At 38.7% G+C, this 24,311-nt stretch overlaps 1 protein-coding gene across 2 annotated transcripts in view; it reads left to right on the forward strand.

Annotated features, from left to right (window-relative positions):
* COL15A1 (collagen type XV alpha 1 chain) overlaps positions 1 to 24,311 on the forward strand; it is a 353,153-nt gene that overhangs the window by 113,414 nt on the left and 215,428 nt on the right. For both annotated transcript variants that reach the window (XM_063451925.1, XM_063451926.1), the window contains exon 3: positions 13,375 to 13,922. In XM_063451925.1, the coding sequence (XP_063307995.1) occupies positions 13,375 to 13,922 (548 nt within the window). The remainder of the gene's footprint in view (positions 1 to 13,374; positions 13,923 to 24,311) is intronic.

Raw genomic sequence — 24,311 nt, forward strand, 5'->3', positions numbered from 1 at the left:
GGTCCTTTTGGATCACAACCCATGCTATGGTTTAAAAAAGTTGTGTTTAAAACAGCATTCATTTCCAAAGCTACCTACAGAAGTGCATGTAGGGTTGCCACTTTTTTTGGAAAAAAATGCCGGCTATTTTAATTTGCATAATTAATTATATATGCGTGACATCATAGGGTACGACGTACATAAAATAATGAGAAAATTTGGAAGTAGAAAATTCCGAAATGTAATAATAAACTACATACAATGTTTGTACTGTGTGTCTGACTGACTGTGTGTTTCGCATTGTAAATGTGAGGCAGTGTGGGTATGGACTGTCTATATGAGTGTGTGTGTGTGTGTGTAGTGTGTGTCGTTGTCTAAATGTGTATTACAGTATGATCATATTGTTTTCTGAGCGTGTGTCATTCTCTGTGTACTTTGAGTGTGTGTCTACAATGTCTGTGTATGTTATTGTGTGTGTATATAGTATATAGCAATGTGTGTAGCTACCATTTATAACAACAAACTATATGTTGTTATAAATGCAATTCACTGTATGTGAACTGGATATTATTTTATATACGAAAAATAGTGGAGCACTATTTTAGTATAATATATAGACAATTCATGTGCACATATATATTGGAAAATACTTAGCTTAATTTTTTTTTTTTTGAGGAACCTCAGTTCTGTGCGTGTTCCTTTTAACAAAGAGATAAAGTGCAATAGTGTAAAACCATTAAAACTATTTCAAAATATATAGAAAAGCCAATTGCATACTCACAATTTCCAGAGCTATGTGACCTAGCACTGTTGTGTATCACTTATTGGTCCGTTATGGGCGAACACTCCATTTCTAGATGTTATAGTTATGGTACTTTATTTTCTTTCCTTATTTAACTCGAAATAAAAGAAATATACTGATGGTGCAGATCCCCTTATACTTCCATATGGTGAATAAACAGCAATTTTTATACTCACAAGTGTGGAAAGTGTGGACTCTACACTTGTCAGTATAAAAATTACACACCAGAGCTAGGTCACATAGCTCTGGAAATTGTGAGTGTTCAATTAGCTTTTCCATGTATTTTGAAATTGTTTTAATGATTTTACACTATTGCTCTTTATCTCTTTGTTTAAAGGAACACGCACAGAACTGAGGTTCCTCAAAAAAATAAAATAAAAATTAAGCTAAGTGTTCTCCAATCTATATGTGCACATGAATTGTCTATATATTATACTAAGATAGCGCTCCACTATTTTTCGTATATTAAATAATATTTAGTTCACATACAGTTGTTCACAGTTTACCCAACTGTAATTACGCCAATCTCAAACGGCCACATCTTGTTATTCTATAAGCCATACCTTGTAACTACACCAAACATTATCAGGCACCTATCTGCTGAATCCAGTAATTACATATACCCAACCAAAATGCACTGCTAAATATAAATTCAAGTGTTAACTCTCCCTTATGGTCCAAATCTCAGTCTTACTGGTTGTAACGCTGTAATAACTCTTCCCATCCTCAAAAGAAAAATGTCCTTCTCTAACCCCTCATGAAAACAAATATTCTATTTAAATAGAATTTGCAGGTGGTGTTACATGTCAGAGAAACTTTTAAAGCATAGAATAGTTCATATATATTTGGTTACAGTGACCATTTTGAAATTTCGTACACCTGTTTTTTTTTTTTATATTAGGCTAGTCAAATACGTTAACAACAATGCCTCTCACAACAAGCGTGCAACAATAACTCGTAGTCAGGGAAACTGGGTTTGTGTTATGCGACAAATATTCAACTCAATATTTACAATGCATTACATTGTAAATATGCAACATGTATTGCATTGGGCTCAAAATTCTGTAAAAGGATTAGGATTAGAGATCAAGTCTTTCAAAAGTTTCAAATCCTCCTGCATCCTACAAACAAGCTCACCCTGTGATACTAAGCCTTAATCATTCTCCTCAAAATGTATGACGAGAATGTCCATACAGCCTCTAACCTTAGAAATCGAACCACTAAAAGTGTCATTTGTGCCACAAAATGCAACAAACATCACACTATCTTATTCTAGATCACATCTTCCAGAAAGAAGACTTGCTCTGTGAACTACAGCTATCCTATGGACATTGATGAAGACATTAGATTTGCCTTTGTATTGCATACAATCAATGGCAAAAGTGGACACCCTGCACGAAAGTGAAAATGAGAAAACAAACTAACAAATCATAATGTACTTGATACGCTCAACAACCTTCCTCAAAAATACTACTATGCTGAAATATATAACCCCAAAAGAAAAAGCATTATTGCAAACGCAAGAGAATGTATTATTGAAATATCTCAGTCCCCCACCTGCGAATTTGCTTAATAGCATACCCAGTTGTGCCATATTTGTCAGTGACCCAATACAAAAAGAATAGGATAGGTCCCAAACTCTGCAAACAAGCAACAATAAAATGCCATCTGTGCAGAAGCAAACCATCCACTTGGCACAAGAATGCACAAATTAGCCGGATGGCTAACAGGACAAGGATGTGGGTCTGCATTTAAAAAAAAAATCTAAAGCATGCTTACCCTTGTTAAATATGCCCATTTTAAACTTGGTAACATTATTAATCTAGTGCCAAGTCACAAGGACCCTCTAACGATAGCTATCCACTTCCCACACTAAGTGTGCACTGAAAAAGGCCAAAAGAAGTTCTACCTGAACAACCGCAGGAAAAGAAAAAAACTATTTGTTCATGGCCCAACTAATCCCCTAAAAATTGCATCAATTGAATTCACCCATGCACCTGAAGGAAAACGTAAAGTAAACTGGCCTGAAGCTAGGAGGCTCTGAACTCATAAGTTCATCGAAGGTACGAAACATTGAATGCTGATTGACCCTGGATTATCATTTAAACCCTTAAGGACCAAACTTCTGGAATAAAAGGGAATCATGACATGTCACACATGTCATGGGTCCTTAAGGGGTTAAACAGCAAATTTCCTCCGTAATAAAATCTACCTACTTTCCTCTGAAAAACATAGCCAGGATACAACACTTAATTCCACCGGATAATATGCCAACATTAATCCATGTATTCTCTTGGTTCGATTACTGCAATGTACTTTACTTGGGCCTCCCAGAAAAAAAACTCCATCGCCTTTAGACTGTACAAATTGCAACAGTCAGACTACTGATCAACCAAACTCGCTCCTGCCACATAACACCTGTTCTCCACTCCCTACATTGGCTTCCAATTAAATTGTGAGCATATTTCAAAATTGGCCTGCTGATCTTCAAAGCCTTAAACAATTAAGGCCCACAATTCCTGAAAGAGCTCCTGACACCCTATATTCCATCCTGATCACTTCGGTCAGGCATCAAATCCCTCTTGTCAGTGCCAAGAATAAAGACAAACTCCGCTTTCAGGGCATTTAGTCACGCTGTCCCTACCTTCTGGAACTCTATACCGTGCGCAATCAGAGAGGCACCGTCCTTACAGACTTTTTAAAACGCTAAAGACCCACCTCTTCCATCAGGCATTGTATCCACTTATCTGACCATCAGAAACTCCTAACTTTTATGTCTTTATGTTTGTATATTTGCAAAGTGCTTTGAGTCTCACAGGGACAAAAGCGCTATAAAAATCACAAATTATTATTATATATTATTATTATAAAGTGAGGAAAGTGCAAAATATTTACTAGTTTTGTACCCCCAGACAGACCAGTGCTACTGTCATACAGATAATGAACCACAGTACATATTACTCTACTACTTATCTGAGGAGAGCAAAGCTTTCCTATAAACTCACTGTTGCCATGGACCATCTACTATGTACTAGTTGTGATTCGCTACAGGAAGTTCATCCACCGATACCTTGTGACATTTGCATCCTATGCCTCCTGGAGGAAAAGTCACTAGTCCACAATTTTTGATTTAGTTACTATACTTCCCAGTCATAGTCCTTCATCTGATTGTAACCATTTAGAAACATGTTTATGGCCACAGATAAAGAATTAAAAATTGAAACAGTCAGCAATGCCTGAATATATTACAGACACAAATGTTACTCAATGAATTATCTTGTACAGAAAATAAAAAAAGACTTGTCTGTTTAATATTTTACTTCAGCAAGAAACTATTCCTCTTAGAAAAAAAATTAAAAAAAAATTGAGATCTACAGAAGTAAAGAAAAATGTCTATTACTAAAGTAGGGCTCTGGTTGACTGTTTGGTGGTTTTTAAACCAATAAGAATACCACTTGAAATTAAATCATATTCAGTGAACAAAAATTACACAGATGAGACTGATATTAAAATTGGACAGATGAGTCTGCTATAAAATGCATACCTTCAGGAGCAATAAAAATAAACAATAGCAAGTTTTTATATTAAAAGTTCCCCTAATGTGTATGTGTGTCACCTAATGTTTTAACATTACTGCCCTTTTAAAGTGATACACATAGTTTGTTTTCACTGATTTCTAATATGCCATTTGTTGTAAGGAAAAGTAGCCTTTAATACAAATAATCATATATATATATATATATATATATATATATATATATATATATATATATATATATATATATATATATGTGTGTGTGTGTGTGTTAATGGAGTAATAGATGTAAACAATATCCTATGTATGGTACAATATTTTCTAATATATGAAGAAAAGTATATTTTATATTGTTATATAGATAAGGGCTTTGAAATCACAAAGCTGTAACCTTGGCATTCTGTTTGTTTTGTCTGAGCGTTAGTTACCCAATTCACTCTAGGAAGGTGTCAGGACATATGGTCAGAGGGAGATACATTTATTATTTCAAGGCAGAGCAAAAAAAACAGGGTGCAAAATTATACTGAGAACAGCTCAAACAGCTTGCCCTTCGGTGTGTCTCAAGCTGGTTTTAGCTCATCTTGTGCCATTACAGATAGAACCTAAACTATTAGCATTTCATATCCCATTCAAAAGGATAGTACAATGCCAAAATGCATGCTGGTTCACTATGCACAGCAATCCCCAGACAATTGTTGCAGCCTTGTTAGGCTTTGTCAGTGAGTTATAACCAGTAGCCCTTTAGGCACAGTGAGCAAGACATCCATGTCCACATCATTTTTCAACGCTCATACAAGTGTAAGCTTAAAGGGCCACTATAAGCAATGTAAGCACTATAGCTTGCTTACACTAAGTATGGCCCTATTTTGGTGACATTGATCATAAGGAATGGACATTTTTTATTAGGGGATCATATTTAGGAATTCATTGGGAAGAATATTGTTATTAGCAAAAATCTGCATGGTTGTATGAAGCACAGGTCATGTCAAACAAACAATTACATTCTACGGAAAAGTAAGTAGAAATATAGATCAGTGTGTTGCAGTGAATATGTGTCAAAGAGTTTGATACGGGTCGACACAATAGGTTTATTTTCAAACATAAAGAAATTGGTCTAGATAAAAATTCTTGTTTTTGAGTAGAACATTGGCTTAAAGATAAAGTACAGAGAGTTTCATTAATGGTAAATTTTAAAGCTAGACATTAGTGGTAAATGGTGCCCTTCATAGTTCTGATCTGGGACCGCTTCTATTTAACAAGTGTATAAATGATTTTGAAATAGACATTGAAAGTCATGTTTCAGTATTTGCAGGCAACACAAAATTCTGAAAAGTAATACAGTGTAAGCAGGATATTAATATAAGTAAGACCATACATTGAAAATACAATTTTGCCACTTGAAAAGGCTGTGCAATTTTGGGCACCTGTTCTAAAGAAGGATATTATGATGACAGAAAAATGCAGAGGCAGGTTACAAAATTGTGAAAAGGAATGAAACATTTTAGTTATGAGGAAAGGTTAACAAATTGAAATATGTTTAATTTTGAAAAACGGCTCTTTAGAGGGGATGTGATAGCATTATACAAATATATTTGGGATCAATACAAACTATTGTCTGGAAATCTATTCATAAACAGGACTATACATAGGACATGAGGTCACATTTAGACTGGAGGTAAGGAGATTTTGTCTAAGGCAAATTAAATATACTTTTTACAGAAAGAACAATAAGGATGTGGAATTAGCTGCCTGAAGAACTGGTTTTATCAGAGTGTGTACAGACATTTAAACAGCAATTAGATGAATACTTGCAAAAACATAATATTCAGGGATCTAATTTGTAATTTGTGGGGTAATAGCTTTTTGATCCAATGAGAGAACTGACTGCCATCCTGGGACCAAGAAGGATTTTTTTCTAGTTTGTTGCAAAATTGGAAAGCACTTCAAACTGTTTTTCGTTTGCCTTCTTTTAGATCAACAGCAAAAATAAATGTAAAGGGCTGAAAAACCCAGACAGGCATGAATATCGGAGAACTTCTCCATCAAGCACATGGCGCCTATGGGACCAATATGGCCGCCAACCCGGATGAATATTCCGACTCCTCGGAGGACCTACTGCAAAGCAGGAGCACTGCAGACTTACTGCCTTCTCCACAGCCTCCGACTGAATCTTGGAGTGCAGCCGCAAAGCCAGTCACGGAGGCTACACTAAAGGAGCTACTCCACGGGCTTCAGAAGACTATCCGGGCAGACGTGGCAGCACTGCACGCAGATCTCTCGGGCATAGTTGGGTGCCTGGGAAAGGTGGAGACGGCATTGGAAAGCCAGAAGCAGCAAATTGCATCTCTCCAGACTGAAATCCAAATGCTCAAACAGCAACAATCAATATTCGAGCAACGCTTCACACAAATGGAAGACACAAGACGCAGCACTAACCTAAAGGTCCGGGGAGTGTCGTGAGAAATTCCAAATGCAGGGCTGCCACACTTAATGAGAAGGCTGGTCGGAGTGCTATTGCCACCAAAACAGGAGAGAAACTTTCAGTTCACTGGAGTGTTCTGTGTGCCGAGGCCCAGAAGAGCTCCAGAGTCGGCCACCAGGGATGTGGTGGTGCGCATCCACACCAATAAGGAAAAAGCAGCAGTGCAGGCAGCACTGAGAGGGTCCTCCCCATATGCGTTCGAAAACATGAGATCCTTACAGCCCCTTACCCAGGGCCGTCTTTAATATCACTAGGACCCTGGGCAAAACATTTTCTTGGGCCCCACGGGCAAGGCATTTTCTTGGGCCCCATGGGCACCCCCACTCCCTGGCATGCAATTGCACTTTTCACATACATACTTACACAGACATACACATGGACAGACATACTGACACACACACATATATACTGAGAGGCATGCTGACATCACAGACACAAACACACAACCTGACAGACATCCTAACACACAAACACAAAGACATACACTGACAGACATACTGAGATACAACCTACTGACACACATACACAGTCAGACATACTGAGACACACAGACAGACACACATACATACTGACAGACAGAAACACAGACATACTGACAGATTCACACTTTTAAATCTACTCCCTGTTTCCTACAAACGCCCACCGGGTGGCCCTTACTGCATGGGCAACCCAGTGGGCCTCCTTAATGTGTGTCCCCAAGATCCTGTGGATACTTAAAAGATCACTATAGTGTCAGGAAAACAAAGCGGTTTTCCTGACACTATAGTGCCCTGAGGGTGCCCCCACCCTCAGGATCTCCCTCCCGTGGCGATGAAGGGGTTAAACCCCCTCCAGCCACTTACCTTAATCCAGCGCTGGGCTCCCTCGGCACTGGTGACCTCTCCTTCCGTCCAACGTCAGCTTTCCGGTCCAACGTCACTGGAGCTGAATGCGCACGCATTCAAAGCGTCCATAGGAAAGCATTTCTCAATGCTTTCCTATGGACGCTCTGTGCGATGGAGGCAAAATTTGCCTCCAGCGTCGCAGATGCGCCTCTAGTGGTTGCCTCTAGTGGAGGCAGGCTTAACCCCAAATGTAAACATAGCAGATTCTCTGAAACTACTATGTTTGCTTCTGAAGGGTTAAAACCTGAGGGACCTGGCACCCAGAACACTTCATTGAGCTGAAGTGCTCTGGGTGACTATAGTGTCCCTTTAATATCAAGGAAGCTGCAATCCAAACTGGTTTTGGGATGCTTATGGTTGTGTGAGAGTCCCTTACAGCATGTGGCCCTTTAAGTGCAACATATAGCTCTGCATTTAATACTGGAAATGCTTAGAGAGACATTTTGTAAACCTGAGTTAACCCCTTGAGTGCCAGAGACATGCCCAACGTATTGCAAAACATGCATAGGGCTAATGTTTAGTTGCCACCAGATTTCCCCTTTGAATTGCAGACTCCCATGCCAAGCCTAGGGGTGGGCAATGTGTTGTTTTGCTGTTTAATCTGCACTTTTTATTATCTGAACTGAAATCACTGCAGCTGTTTTGCAAATTTTTTTTAACCTGTTCAGTGCTGGAAGCCACTGCAACTAAGTCTACCCATTACATACCCTAAAAGTTCCTGCCAGGCAATGTTTCACCAGGCGTTCTCTTAACCACTAAGTGACAAAGAAACATGTTAACTATTTGTGCACTGCTTGTTATTGTGCAGGGAGCACACTGACACTTGAAGGGTTAAAGCCACTATCAGTAATACTTTGCTTGTATGGAGAAAAGGATATCTACTTTCAAAATGAAAAAAATAAAATAAAAATGTATGTAGAACCTTAAAGGAAGAACAAACACATTGTGATCTATATCCTAAGCAGTTAATTAAAAACAGAGAATGATTTAATTTTTTTTAAAGTTTTGGCCCCAAATATAGCATATTCCAATTTACACATAATCCCAGCTTGAATATTTCAGACTGAAAAATTAGCAAATTAGCTTTTCAGTGAAATTCACTGTTTAGTGAAAATACCCCAAAGTGATTTGTGATGCTTAAAGGTTGCAAACACTGCAATAAAATGGCAATATTATTAAAAATAAATAAAGGACTTGCTCTAAGCAATATATATATATATATATATATATATATATATATATATATATATATATATATATATATATATATATATATGAATGATCATGAGATGCTTGCCAGAACTGGTAGAGAATTTTGCTTCAGTAATAATAGCATTTATATTTGTTTTAACTCTTAACTTGAGTGTCAGAGAGTGTGAAATGCTTTTCTCAGACACCTGGTACATACAGGGTTAATAGTGACTTGTTTATAAACTGAATATAGGAGGATTATATTAGGAATATTGGTTTTACTGCATGGTACAATAAATACATTTACATGGTCCAAATGTTCTTCCCCCAGCACTACACAATCCTTCTCTTTTCCCCTTTACATAAAATCTTTTTAAATGAAATCCTGATTAAATATGGTGTACATCACTGGGTTCAAAGAGCTGTTACAGTATCCAAACCAGAAGAAAAATTATCAGGGGTGAACAGCTCGTACATATAGCAGAGAGGGTGTATATAAAAAAAGAAAGGGAACCAGCAGATGACAAACACCTGAATGACTACAGACAAGAAAAATGTGAACCTCTTCTCACACTTTTAAGTTTACTCCCCGTTTCCTACCTTGAAGGATTGCTTCCCTGGTGGCCAGAGTGGTGGCTGAGGCTGTTGGGGGTTGCAGACTGGCAGTCTGGACCAGCCCTCCCCCTCTCTGCTTCCCTGGTGTGGTCACTCCCGCGCGGCTCTCTCTGGGAGGAAGTGACTCACGCAGTCACTTCCTCTCATGCTGCCGAAAGGAAAAGGGGCCCGGCCGTGCTGTTAAAGGGCCACAGAGTGCGACCGGGCCCCTGCTTACAAACGCCCACCGGGTGGCCCTTACTGCATGGGCCACCCGGTGGGCCCCTGTGTGCGTTCCCAAGATCAGCATGCACTAGGGGCCCATGGGTGGAGGGCTGGAGGGAGAAAGTTGTTAAGGGCAGCGGGGCCCACGTGGCAGCTGCCTTGGGCCCCCACAGGTAAAAGGGCCCGGGGCAGCTGCCCCGTTTGCCCCGCGTTAAAGACGGCCCTGCCCTTACCACACAGATCAGGGCCCACGAGATCCGCTACATGAGAGCACTCACCGCGAATGCTGCAAGTTCAACAGGGAGAGACCACCTACGCGGTCCAAGACCCACAGCAGGCGACGGCTCTGTTGGAGAACCTGGGCCTTCGGAAGAAACCCTCAGCACGGCCGGGACCACAAGAGGCTCTGACGAAACCACGTGTCTGGGATCCAGCAAAGGTCGTTCCGTTTACTCCTCAGGGGGCACACTCTGAAGCATAATCCTCGGCAACAAGCTGAGGCACCTCAAGCACCCTGCTACCCCGAGGACGCAAACACTCTACAGGCATGCTTACCTAGCTGCATAGTGATCCCTCTTCAAAGCTCAGGACTGGCATCGCTGTTTTAAGCGTACGCTACTAGCATATAATTTATTTTGTATATAAAAGCTTGCTGACGGTGGAGCTAGTCCATTGTTTAAATCTCTCCCCCCTGCCTCTACACTCTAACAGAAAACACATACCCCAATCAAACTGGGCCTAAACAAACAGCCAATCACACTAAGCCCATTAATAACCAATAGGACACACCATCACAGAACACCTACTTTGCATACACAGGAAAACAGTATGCATTAGGTAAAGGGATTAACACACAGTCAACAATAGGTGACTCAGGTCCCTGTGTCTAAATCTGTGCGGTCTAAATGGCCACTCCCCACCAGAGCCCACCCAAACAAAGGAGCACTTGATGCCCAAGTGACGGCGTACCACAGCTCCGTTACAAGCCTGACATGTTTTAGGTTCCCACTCTCACACGTTACCCCCCATGAGTACTCAAGCAATAGCATTAGCGAAATGGCTGCAAAGATGGTATACACTGCCTTATCATCTCTTTACTTTTATTATTTAACTAATTTTTCTCTAAGTCTATATCTCCTGCCAAGGGCATTCATTTGCCAGCAATCCCACACAGCTAGACCAGCCTGCACAGCAGGCAATCACCCTAGACATGACCATCAGAGTAAGAGAACATGAGAACGCTAGACCCCATACTGAGGTCCTAAGCATATATATAAATAAACCCTCAGATCACTGCACACCCCCCTACACATGCCGATGCTACCTACTATATGCCTTATATTGTGTTGTTTTTACATGCATGCATATTTGTAACTCAAAGTTCGTCCCTATCCCAATGGTGAGCTGGGAATAAATTAAGAATTTAAACAAAATAAAAATACGCGTGAGAAAGGCTGAACTCGATGGACGCATGTAATTATGTAATGGGGCAGGGTGTTGGACTGCACCAAAATAGTTTCACAAAAAAAAAAAAAACAGGACATGGTGCCCATAAACTTATTATTATTATTATATTATTTATATAGCGCCATCAGATTATGTAGCGCTGTACAACTTATAGCACTATAACCTTACAATGAGCCATAGTGCTACTTGAAGCGCCCCAATAACTGTAGTCAAGCTCTTAAGTGTAAAACATTTAGAATGCTTGGCTTGCGTTGTTTTTGCAACAAGTCTACCTTCTACATTCACAGAGAATAGGAGAATAAGGGTTCTATTTTCAGCTGAATTTGGCTTGAAATTGTACATAACAGTTAATGCCAAATATTTCATTGAATTCCTGTTTCTAGTTCTCTAGTGATGGCTCATAGAAGTGCATCAGAGCTCCAAAATATCTGAAATATGTAAAATAAAATGATACTGTTTTTTATAATACTACGACAAAGGGTCTTGTGATGAAGCTGGGGAAATTGCTATGCTTGTCAGCCAAGGCTTTAAAAGGACTATTATGTTCCTTTTTGTTGAGAAGAGAGTAGCCTACATTGTCCCAGGGGGAATTAACATGCAGGTAATTGTTCTACATCTTGTTCTGGAAATCTGATCGCTGTCTACACAGCCCGTGGATCAGGCGAAGGTACAGCAATGCCTGCTGTAAAGACATTAGATGTCAGAAAAATACGTCAGTTAAATTGGTCAAATATAGGCTTGTGAATGTACCTTCCGAAAATGCAACTAGCATGCTAAATAGTGTCTGTTTGTAAGTGCAATGAATACATAGAGTGAATACAGTTGTGTGACTAAAGCCAAGCATCTGTACATTGGGTAGACCAATGAGGTTATGGGGGGTGAAAGAAGCATGACAATTACAAAGTGCTGGAATGGGCCTAGTGTGAATAGAAAGGAACATGATGAAAAAATATTGTCAGGTCTGATTGTAGGGACAAGCAAGCAAGGCCCATACCAGGGCTCGTGATCATTTGGTGGAACTGTTAGTTGAAACTCAGGGACCTGCATTAAATAGATTTATATATCACTTACACTACAATAATCTAACCAAGTGCAAATCTGACTAACAAAAATGACTTGTTATTCTTGCTTGTAAGAGAGCAGTGAAAGAGGTTGCAGCGCAACCTGGAACCTGTACACCTCCTGTTCTGCCCAGCCTCAAACTATTTTATCATATTTTTTTTACAGTCCTAAGTAAAATCTAAATATATTTCTAAGACTATGACCTAAATAAATGAATGTATTAGAAACTAGGTCTGTTTTAGGGACATGGGTAAAGGTGATGTTTGCATTACAGTAACAGTGCTGGAATTAGTATGTCAAGTGTCGGTCACCTAACAATACCCACACATGTTTTCACCTACTTGTCATAATTTAATCCCAAATATAATTCACCAATTTTCATAATTCACTTACTGTAGCTGATCATCCGTGCTATGACCTAATTTACTTACTTAAAGGAACACTATAGTGCCAGGAATAAATAGATATTGTAGGGGAGGTATTGGCTGTGAGGGCCCCTGGCTACACACAAGAGATTGACCAAAATAAAAACAAAACAATTTCAGAAGTTTTTTTTCCACTGTGTTAATAAGAGTGCTGATACAGTAGCAGTGTAAACATATAAAGGCCATAAAATGTGACCTAATTACTATATTCAATCAGAACATTTTTATATTACTTTTAAATGTCTGTAGTGTAATAATCCAGTTATATTTTGTCATTTACAGTGTATTACTTTTCTTATTTTCACTATCAACCCACTGATGTATTGTTGGTATGTGTGTGTACCTATAACTTTAGATCGCTTGTAAGTACTGTGTATTCCACCGTCTATAAACATATTTATGGGAGTAGTAAAATATTAATTTAACTTTGATATACAACTGAGTGCAGATATGTGCAGACTGCCATAAATAAATACTTACCAACGTATGCGATAAGATATTACGCGAGATAACCTTATCATAGACGTAGCCTAGTAGGCAAAGGAAAACTTCTATTCAATTGCAGTTTCTTATCTCATCTAATATAATCTAGCCCTATGACTGGAAATATTAACACATAATGCTCATACAAAGACATTTATTTAAAAGTAAATCTGCACAAAACAGCAGCATTTATTATTAAACAAGTATAAAGGAAAAGATGTGACATGCTGCTTTTTATCTTTTAGAACGAGGTACCAGAGGACATCTTGACCTACTAGAACTGATTGGCGTTCCTCTTCCACCTTCGGTTTCTTTTACTACCGGATACGAAGGGTTTCCTGCTTACAGCTTCGGCCCGGATGCTAATATTGGCCGCCTTACAAGGACATTTATTCCTCAGCCATTCTTTAGAGAATTTGCTGTTATTGCTACAGTGAAACCTAACAGTGATCATGGAGGTGTTTTATTAGCTATAACAGATGCATTTCAGAAGATTGTCTACTTAGGCCTCAGGCTATCATCAGTTGAAGATGGCACTCAAAGGATAATAATGTATTATACAGAACCTGGTACACAGATTTCCAAAGAGGCAGCATCTTTTAAAGTGCCAATAATGACAAATAAGTGGAATCGTTTTACAATGACTGTGGTGGGAAATGAAATTGTCCTATACATGGATTGTGAAGAATATCATAGAGTTCCATTCCAGCGATCAAAAGAAGCACTGATGTTTGAAGCCAGCTCTGGTATATTTGTTGGAAATGCTGGAGCGACAGGCATGGAATCATTCACTGTAAGTAATAAAACACAGATATTAAATACGGTTAAGTTCACACTGTTTTGTCTGATTGGAAAACTATTTATATTACAGATTTTTCTCTCTTTCCCAAACAATGGAATTTTAACTTCATGAAATCAAGTAGCTGTTATTTCTTAAACAATTTTACTGGCTACTTACCTTATAGCTGAATGGTCCCATACAGAATGGGGCAAATCATCCGGCTTTATATGGGTAAATTCAAACTGCAAAATATGAATATTTTCCACACTATTTAACAATGTCTGGATTTTGCATTTTAGGTCCCGAACTGTCCTGTATTTAATCCGGATTTCAGTCGGACTGAATAATGCTGGATGGTTGCAATCCAGACCAAATTTTTCAAATCTGAGTGTCAATTGTATGTTCTAAGCCAAACAGCAGTGTCCCTGCCGGGTGGCAATCTGAGGTTTTCTTTAGAAGAATTTCTGAAAGCAGAGGTAGATGGGGACAGAGAGAAATGCAGTCTGCAGAGCAGACTTGGGGTAAAACCGTTCATGGTTCAGCCACTAATGGTAATAAAGCTTCAGGGACCTCATAGCAGCATTACAACTGCATTTCAATTAATACCGGCAGAATTAGGAACGTGTGTACATTTGGACAAAATCTGGTGTTTAATGAATAACCCCTTTTAACTAACAATATTTGCCCTACTGAGACTCAGACTTTAGTGAGTAACCTTGGTACACTCTTATTTTGATTTATTGACATAATATGAATATAAATACCATTAAACCGTCACTTAATATACCAATTACAGTTCCATACTTTTAAATATTCATATTTGTAATAGTGAGGGGTGTGCTTTTTGGCATACAAGTCTAAATGGAAATATCACAAGTTCATTTACTTTTTGTAAATGGTGCAGTAAAGTCATTATATTGTTTCAGTAGTCAGTGACGTATATTCTGATTTGGATTCACTTAATGAACCCAATCAGAGAAGAAAGACAAGCTACTCCAGAGCAAATAAATGCTCTTCAATTGCATTTGATGTGAAAAATTAGTTTATTATTAGCTTAATCAGCACAGATTCCATGCCCATAATATGGAAGCCTGCTAATGCCGACATAATATCACACAGAACTCTGAAAATAAGTGGCATGTTAAAGAGTTTTATTAATTGATCATTAGAATAAATTTTTCAACTTTATTAATCATTTAAATATTTTTCATTCTGATTATGTACTGATGAAAAACTGAGTACTTGGATGCATTCCTAAATTCATCACTGACCTATGAACTACATTTAATTCAGCTATGTTTTTAAAGTGTTCTTAGTAGAATAACTTCTTGTTTTACAGTTAATTATATCTTTTTTTACTGCAGGCAACTTAATTTTTTTTAAGTTTGGTTTCAACATTTCTACTAGGTCCCATCTCTTATAATCTTGCAAATAACAAATAAACTTTGAATAGAACGCTGAGCAAAACTTCCTGCGCTGGTTTCCATGCGTCCATCTGACGTCATTGCTGCCTTATCTTGGTCCAATCAAATGCTCCCCAGGTAGGGAATGGAATTAAAAACAAAACAGCAACAGACATAGGGATACCCGCACAAAGGTGTAAAAAGGGGGATAAACACACTAGAACACTAGAAGGTAAAGTAATAGTGATTATTACTTATCCCCCCGCCTGTCTGTTGTCTAATGCAAATGTTTTTATGGAAAATAACTAAAATAAAGTAACAAATATATAAAAAAAACTGTATAAAACACTTTATGTTACCTGTGTTTGTACTTCAAGAAACAAAGGTTATTGAGTTTAGGATAATTATAAAGGATAGAGATAATAAAGAGAAATGTTGAAAACCACATCAAGAGATAAGTAGTGGGATACTGACTAGACAGGGAAGTGAATGGAGGAACACCCACTCGCAATGGGACAAGACTATAGATTTTTGGCAGACACAGAGAATCCCTGCAATCCCTGGCCTACTAACCTTCTCCCTCATCCATGCCGTCATGCTTCCAGACACCCATTCTGGTGCCAGAGCAACAGGAATGCAGTGCTGAGAGCCTTGATATAGTGGTTGCACACTAACCATTCTTTAGCCATTCTCGGCAAAGAAACCATACCACAACAAAGAATATAAACACCATTCTTATCACCATTCTTATCGCTGGAACAACCTCCCCTGTAACACTAGCCCCAGCTGTACCAACATCAATTCCTGCATTACTAACACCACCGCCACTGAATGTGGACCAGCAGTTCCAACATTTACACCACATGACTCTATAACACCACTGCCTGCAATAACCATTATACCAATTGCAATAACTTTGCTAAACAAAGCTGTTTGTGAAAATTATTTTGTCAGTGGAAGAATTGGCAGGGTGTTTGTCAGCTCTTATGTCTTTTTCTTGTGATGAATGGCCTACTGGCAATGCAGTGATTATATATCATGATCATAAGACATGGATTTCATCTGCAACATCTAACACCATCTGCACCAAAATATGTATCCACATCCTCTAGTTTTGTAACACATGAACAGACGTTTATCCAGAGGATATGAATTTGCCCCCTTCAAATAAAAATAATACATGATATCTCTTTTTTTGTTCTAAAAAAACTGTACTAAATTATTTTCATGTATCTGTTCTCATTCTTAAAGTGGACCTATCATAGCCAAATCAATTTGGTGACTAATTCGGGTACAGGTAGTTATAGATTTATTCTTTACAATTGGCTTGCAAGTTTGTCAGCAAGTAAATATTTTCACCTGACATATATTGCTGGATCAGGCATAACATCTCAAATGTTCAATTTTGAATGTCCTTAATTAAATTAGAATTGTTTTCTTCTTGCTGAACCTCACATGATGATGCATTAAGGGAACACTATAGCGTTATGAATACAAATGTGTATACTTGCTCGGAATATAGGAGACAGCAAAAAATTGTCGGAGCCAGGTTTTTTATTCTCAACAATACTATTCTTAAAAGGGAGACTATGGTCACCAGAACCACTACAGCTTAACGTAGTTGTTCTGGTGTCTATAGCCCGTCGCTGTACACTTATCAATGTTTACATTGTTACCTAGAAACACTTTAAAAGACAGTCACTCTGACACCTCTAGAGGTGCATCCTTGGTCCCTGCTGCATAGTGCGCAGAACCTACGTTCAGCTTCCCTACGCTGTGCATGGAGGTTGATTTAATGTATCTCTATGAGGAGTTGCTTATTGGTGCAGCATGGAGTTTTGACACACATGCGCAACAGTCTCATAAAGCTTTCCTATGGGAAAGCATTGGATTGGCTAAGATCATTAGAATTAATCATCTCAGTCATGGGGTGGGGCCAGGTGAGGCGAGACCGGCACGGCATGGGGGGGGCGGTAACCTAAACAAACACACTCACTGATTTGACACACACTGATAGACACACGCACTCACACACTGACTGACATATACACACATACCCACTGACAGACAGACATGCACTCACTGACAGACAGACAAACACATTCACTGACAGACTGACAGACAGACACACTCACTGACACACACACACACACACACACACACACTGACAGACACACAGACACACTCACAGACAGACTGACACACACACTTACTGACAGACGCAGACACACAGCTCTGATGTCATCACAGGGGGCCCAGTTGTGCTGTTAAAGCGCTGCATCGCTGACCAAGCCCCCTGGATATTAATTTCCATCCGGTGGCCCTAACAGCATGTGCCACCCGATGGGTCCCCTAACGTTCGGCTCCAGCATTTACACTGCGTGGGCCGGGGCCACAACACATGGCGGCGGGCACCCAGTTGCAGGGGTCCGCAGGGCCTCCTGGAGTGACAGACCTGGTCAAAGCTGCGACCCCTGCGACCGCGGTAGTTTCACCACTGCTTGAGATTAAGTGGTCTGGGTGCCTATAGTGTCCCTTTAAGCACAAATAAAGCAATTGTAATAGAAAGTGTTTCATTGACTTGTATAGTGATTGCCTACAATGTAAACCTTACTCCATATTTGATAAAATATGGCTTTGAAATTCTGACATAGCAAGCTTGTATTCTATCTATGTTTGTGACAACATTGTTCAAACATTGTATCGCCGTTATAGTATGACATCTTGTTCTGATTTAGTTAGTGCAGTGTAATTTATGCAACTAAAATGTAATTTAGAACAAGAGTAGTGTATCTTATTTGCACATAATTGGTTTCTAAACACATTTATTGTAGAATAAACACATTACTTTGAGATTGGAGCTCCTATGAAAGAGGGACTTTAGGACAGTAAAGAGAGACTTTTCCTCCTAAATCTCCTCCACTGCCCAAATAAATGCCCAAATAAATAAATAAAAATCACTGTTTAGTAGCTATACCCCAAATGAACATCCAAATATTTAATAATATATTTCCTTTCTAACCCAGCCCAGACTTTCTGTGGCGGTTCAAACAGACTTGCCAATGCAGCTCAATGAAAAGTCTCTGGGCAATTGCTGCCTTTTAAATTTAGCTGCACTGAGTTAACCAAATCAGGAAGTAACAGGACATGTCTGCTTGAAAGACAGGGGGTACAACCAGGTTAATTTATAAAAGTGTCAATGTCTATTAAAATCTGCACTTTTTGTAAAATGAAGAGGATACACACATAAAGCACTTCAGGAAGCTAAAGAACTTTAGCCGTTTAATTACTTCAAAAGGCTATGATATTATAGTGCATTATTAGTCTAAGGTGTTTTTTTTTTTATAAAACAATCAAGTTTGGAGTAAACAATTTATAATCCCTAAAGCTATGAAATGTACCTTGTCCTCTTTAAATTATTAACAAATTATTTCTACTGACAACCTTTCCTAGCTCACAAGTACAGTGCTGAATTTGCAGGCAATGCATCAATTATTGGGTGTGGTTATATGGCACGTTATAACATTTTTCATTTGTAGTTAGTTTCCAAAAAGAAGGAAATAACCCTCTGGTTGTATAGTTTTATGTTTTTTTTTTTTTTTTTTAAGATGCGGATATATTTAAATACACTGTATCTTTCCATTGTAGAAGTGGTAGAAGCCAAAGCACCAGATATAGCATTAGCTGCCATGACATCCATTTCCCATGAATATTTGGATGGAATGTTTGACAATGCAGCCATTAAGCCAGTTCTAAAAGGTGGAACGTGTTTATCTTTGGAAAATGGTGAGCTGGCACTTAGAATGCCTGCCAGGGCGCAAGCTTACTCAAAGTATATTCATAATTGAACCAATTTAAAATGCTCTACCTCAGAAATGCCTATTTTTCTTAATAGTTTAACTTGGCGTTTGTGACTACTGGATGTGTTGCTAAGGCAACATTTTTCTGTGTGTGCTGCATTGTGAGGTTGATATGCAATGAAAAATCATAAAACTACATATTTGTTTCTGTGAAACTATTTGTGATTTCTTTAATTTTATGGAATATTTTCTACATTTTTATAGAGTCATAGAAATATATTTGATCTATGTTATCCTTACTCATGAAACACAATTTTTTTTTTTACTTCATATTGTTTTACTTTAATAACTGTAAAAAGCATTGTTTTTGTATGTGTGTGTGACCATGATCTGGGTGACCAACATATCCAAAAATCACCCAGATCAGTTCAGGGTTTTGGAATTATATGGAAGTCTAGTTTTAACCGACCTCACATGAGGCTCCTGCCCAGAAACCGTTCCATGAGTTTAGGCTGTGCGGTCAGTCAATTTCGTATTATCTCAAAAATGAATAAATGTACGAATGGTACCCCCTGGCTCATAGCATTGATTGTTCCCCTAGTTCGTGGGAATCAAACTACCGAACAGCGCTCTCCTGGCGGGTCAGGAAAAGGAAGCAGGAGTTTGTATACTTTGACCGGTGTTCGGGAAGTCGAGTGTCCGATTTTAGTTCCAGACTCTCGACAACCTAGTCCTGCTGCCTCCTTTGGTGCAAGCAACATGGCCGCTGTTTTCTCCTGAATGTGGCGTTCGACTATACAAACGGCGGCCACACAGGGAGAGTGCTTAATTGACTGTTCTTTGAAGATAATGAGCCAGGGGGGGTGGTCGTTTTTTGGTAATTACAGCTACCGAATCAATAAAATATAAAAGTCCGGAATAACATGCTAGTTTCATCACAGCATGGACGCCACAAGATCTCTGAATGTGTCCTGTGGTATCTGGCACTAAGATATTAGCAAAAGATTTTTTAAGTCCTGCAAGTTGCATCAGATATGCCATTTTTAAGATGCTCTCACTTAGCCATCACTACTTGGCCCTTGTCACTCAGATATTTTTGCTTGCCCATTTTTCCTGCTTCCAACAAATGAAATTCAACAACTGAATGTTCACTTGCTGCCTGATATATCCCACCCTTGACAGGTGCAATTGTAATGATATAATCAGTTATTCACTACACATGTCAGTGGTTTTAATGTTGTGGCTGATCAGTGTGTGTATTTTTTAATAGTATTTCCAATGTAATAATTCAAATTAAAGGTACACTGTAGTCATCAAAATAACTTTAACTTAATGTAGTAGTTTTGGTGCATAGATCATGACCCTGCAGTCTTACTGCTCAATTTAGTTAAATCACTTTGTTTATGCAGCCCTAGCCACACCTCCCCTGCATGTGACTTACACAGCCTTTGTAAACAGTTGCTCGAAAGAGAGATCTAATGTTTACACTTCCTTTACTGATCAGTCTGTTTAATTTAGAATTTCTTATCTCCTGCACTGTTAATAGCTTGCTATTGCAGTAGCCTCCTGTGTGTGATTACATTTCAATTTACATATCATATAGCTTGCAGTAGCCTCCTGTGTGTGATTAAAGTTCAGTTTACACAAGATACAACTTTTCAAGTAAGTTAAAGGGACAATATAGTTACTAGAACAACTACAGCTTAATGTAGTTGTTCTGGTGTGTATAGTATGACACTGCAGTAATTTAAATGTAAACACTGCTTTTACGTTACACCCATAGTGGCAGTCACTCAGATGGCCACTAGAGGTGCTTCCTGGATCAGTGCAGCACAGTGTGTAGTACTGATGTTCAGGGTCTACACGCTTTGCATTTGACACTTTGCATTTTGAGTTTGTCAAATTGTTGATCTCAGCCGAGGAGGCAGAGCTGGTACGAGGTCAAAAAGGAGGAAACTGCGCGGCACTGAAAAAAGGTAAGTAAGCTACCCAGGGGAATAGGGGGGGGGGGGTGGAGGAGGCAGGGATGGAGGTCTATTACTGACCCTATAGTGTTCCTTTAACCCCTTAAGGACACATGACATGTGTGACATGTCATGATTCCCTTGTATTTCAGAAGTTTGGTCCTTAAGGGGTTAATGTCTGAATGAAAATTAAACAATATTGCAGGCTATGTTCATCACAGGCAGGGGAGGTGTGGCTAGGGCTGTATGGACAGAAATAAAAGGGATTTAACTCCTAAATGGCAAAGGGTTGAGCAGTGATCTATACACAAAACTTCTTCATTAAACTAAAAAAAAATGGTGTCTATAGTGTTACTTTAATTATGTTAAAAGTGGAGTTCCTTTGAAAACATATTATAATGTCACTTTAAAAAAAAAATATCTGTTATCCTTCCTCTCACCATTCCACACAGATGCCAGTTTTATATTCACTGTTAAAAAAGACCCCTAACTGGGAAGCAATCAGGAGATGAAAGATTTGTTGTCTTACAAGTATTTTACGCTCAGTCAATCTTAGTTATAATATTTAGTAACTATGTAGATAGAACTAATAGAATGCACCTGACTTTCAGTAATAGCGGCTGGTTAATTATCCAACATGAAAAACATGTACAAAAGTGTTTATTTATCTTTTGTGATCTCAGCCAGGGTTTTTATAGAATCTTGACAAATTATACAATAAATTACACCGATTCAAACTGTTTGAGAAGCTCAGATTTAATCAAATAAATAAGTAAATAATCAATCATTTTTAAAAATCCAATGACGCAATAGAAAATAAGCTGAACCAGTAATTAAAATTATTACAAATGTTTCTTTAAAGGACCACTATAGTGCCAGGAAAACAAACTCACCCTCAGGGTCCCACTCCCATGGCGCTGAAAGGGGGGGAAGGGGTTAATCCCTTACCTTTTTCCAGCGCCGGGCTCCCTCGGTGCTGGGACTCACCTCCCTCTTCTGACATCACCGGCTGAATGCGCATGAGCGGCAAAAGCCGAGCACACATTTAGCTAGTCTCATAGGAAAGCATTCTCAATGCTTTCCTATGGACGCTGGCGTCTTTTCACTGTGAAAATTCCAGTAAGAAGCGCGGAAGCGCCTCTAGCGGCTGTCAATGAGACAGCCACTAGAGGCTGGATTAACCCCTAGGTAAACATAGCAGTTTCTCTGAAACTTTCTGCCATCCGATTTTAGTTCCATAGGTTTGTCGACGAACACCGCTGGGTGTTCGACTATCCAAGATGGCCGCTGTCATATGAACGACGACCACCCAGCCGACAGTTCGAGAGTGGAAACTGCCTGTGGTTAACCACAATGTTCTAATGAGGTTAACAAGCAACACTCTTCCTTGCTGGGTGGCCTGCCGTTCGGTAGTTCTTTCGTATGCAGGGAATAACACATGGGGCCGTACGGACAAGTGGCAATTACCGAACAAACAGACGAACCAAGGTGAAATAAAAGTAATCCAAAGACAGAGAGGTCTGTCACAGTATCTATTTTGGGGGAAATGAGGCATTTAGCATGCAGGTGTGTAATTTTGCACTGCAAGCCCTTTTTCTGGGTGGGTTTCTTTATAAGCGCTAACCGAGCGCTAACAGATCAGCCAAATCCAATCTCCACTTATAATTGAATTCAGAAGTTATGCTTCTTCAGCAACCCATCTATGGCTGTTACTCACATAGGAACAACAATCCCCAAGGCGAATTCTTCAGATCTTCTTCAGACTTCTGTTGTATATTCCCATTGCCCATTCAAAGCTATGCTCCAGACAATGTAAAAAGTCCCCACTCAGTCAGCTACAGATTATTTGCAAGCTTTTGATCTTTCTGCTCTCTCAATACATGATGCCCCCCATGATGGCCCTTGTTTCCTAATTTTCTTTACCTTACAATCTTTCAAGTGCATATAAATAAAAAGGCTGGTAAAAGAAATATTACACATCGCCAAGGTAACTGGTTCTCATTTCCTTAATGACTGCTAAATTATTTGTCACACAGAGACTTAACTACACAGGTAATGACTCAGTCTTTCTAAATGTTATAGTTATACAATGAACCAAGATATAAAAACTTTGATGTCTTCTGAATTTCTTTTCTTTTGCAAGTAACAAAACTGTCATTGTTTAAATAAAAGTTCCATTATTGTCTTTAAGTTAGAACATGCAAATACCTGACAAACCTAATGAAGTGTGACTTGTGTATCCGATGACAAGATATGAATTATTATTCTCATTGTGAGTAATAGAAACATTGAAGCCTTTGTTTGACAATTAGTCTAATATAACAAGCTGAAGCTATGGGTGGGCTAAATCTGACATGTTACCACATGAATTTAAAAATATATATGAAAATGAGGGAAATAGCAGCTTTGCTCTAAATACTTTTTACAGAGCAGAAAAACAGGCTAATTTGAAATTTTAAAGTTGCAGTCCTAATTGTTAGAATATCGCAAATATCCCCATGCTTTTTTTTTTTTTTTTTTTTTTAATAAGCCAGCGATTTAAAGGGGAAAAGTTCAAGCACCATAACCACTACAGTGTGCTGTTGGGGTTTGTTGCCAGAGGTGCCTGCCTCTACAACAGCTCAGTGAGAACCAAAATCTCCTGCTCATTTGCTGAGAGTATCCGGTTCTCATTGAGCTGCAGTGGAGGTGAGGAGCAGCAACCATCGGTGTCCAGAGATTGAATTAAATTTTATTATATAATAAAAAGTAAATTAGTAGTTCATGTTCATTTGTATGAGTAGGTTGTTAAAAAGGAACTGTCACTTCTCTGGAATTTACACGATTGAATAAAACATTGACAATCATCTATAACTTATGTTAACCTTTTTCATGAAATGTTCTGTTTTTGTTAAGTTCAGAGGACAAGCTAGAAGAACTTAAAGCTAAGACAATAATTGCAAATGAAGAGGGGAAATAGAAACATTGCTTATTTTTTTCTCTTCTCTGTTTTCTCTGTGCTAGCTGGTATAAGGAAAACACTTATAAGTGTGAAGGACAGAGAGCTAAGAGGGAGTCACCCAGTTGCAAGATAAATAGGCATTGATTTCTAAATTTAATTTGGTTTTTCACACCTTAGAAATATGTATATCCTAAATATAGGTGTAAGTAAATATAATATTAAAACTCCAGGGAAGTGACATTTCCCCTTTAGAGATAATTGCATGAATCAACTGAAACCATCAGCTGTTTAAG

This window comes from Pelobates fuscus, chromosome 4, assembly GCF_036172605.1.
Source record: "Pelobates fuscus isolate aPelFus1 chromosome 4, aPelFus1.pri, whole genome shotgun sequence".
NCBI lineage: Eukaryota > Metazoa > Chordata > Amphibia > Anura > Pelobatidae > Pelobates > Pelobates fuscus.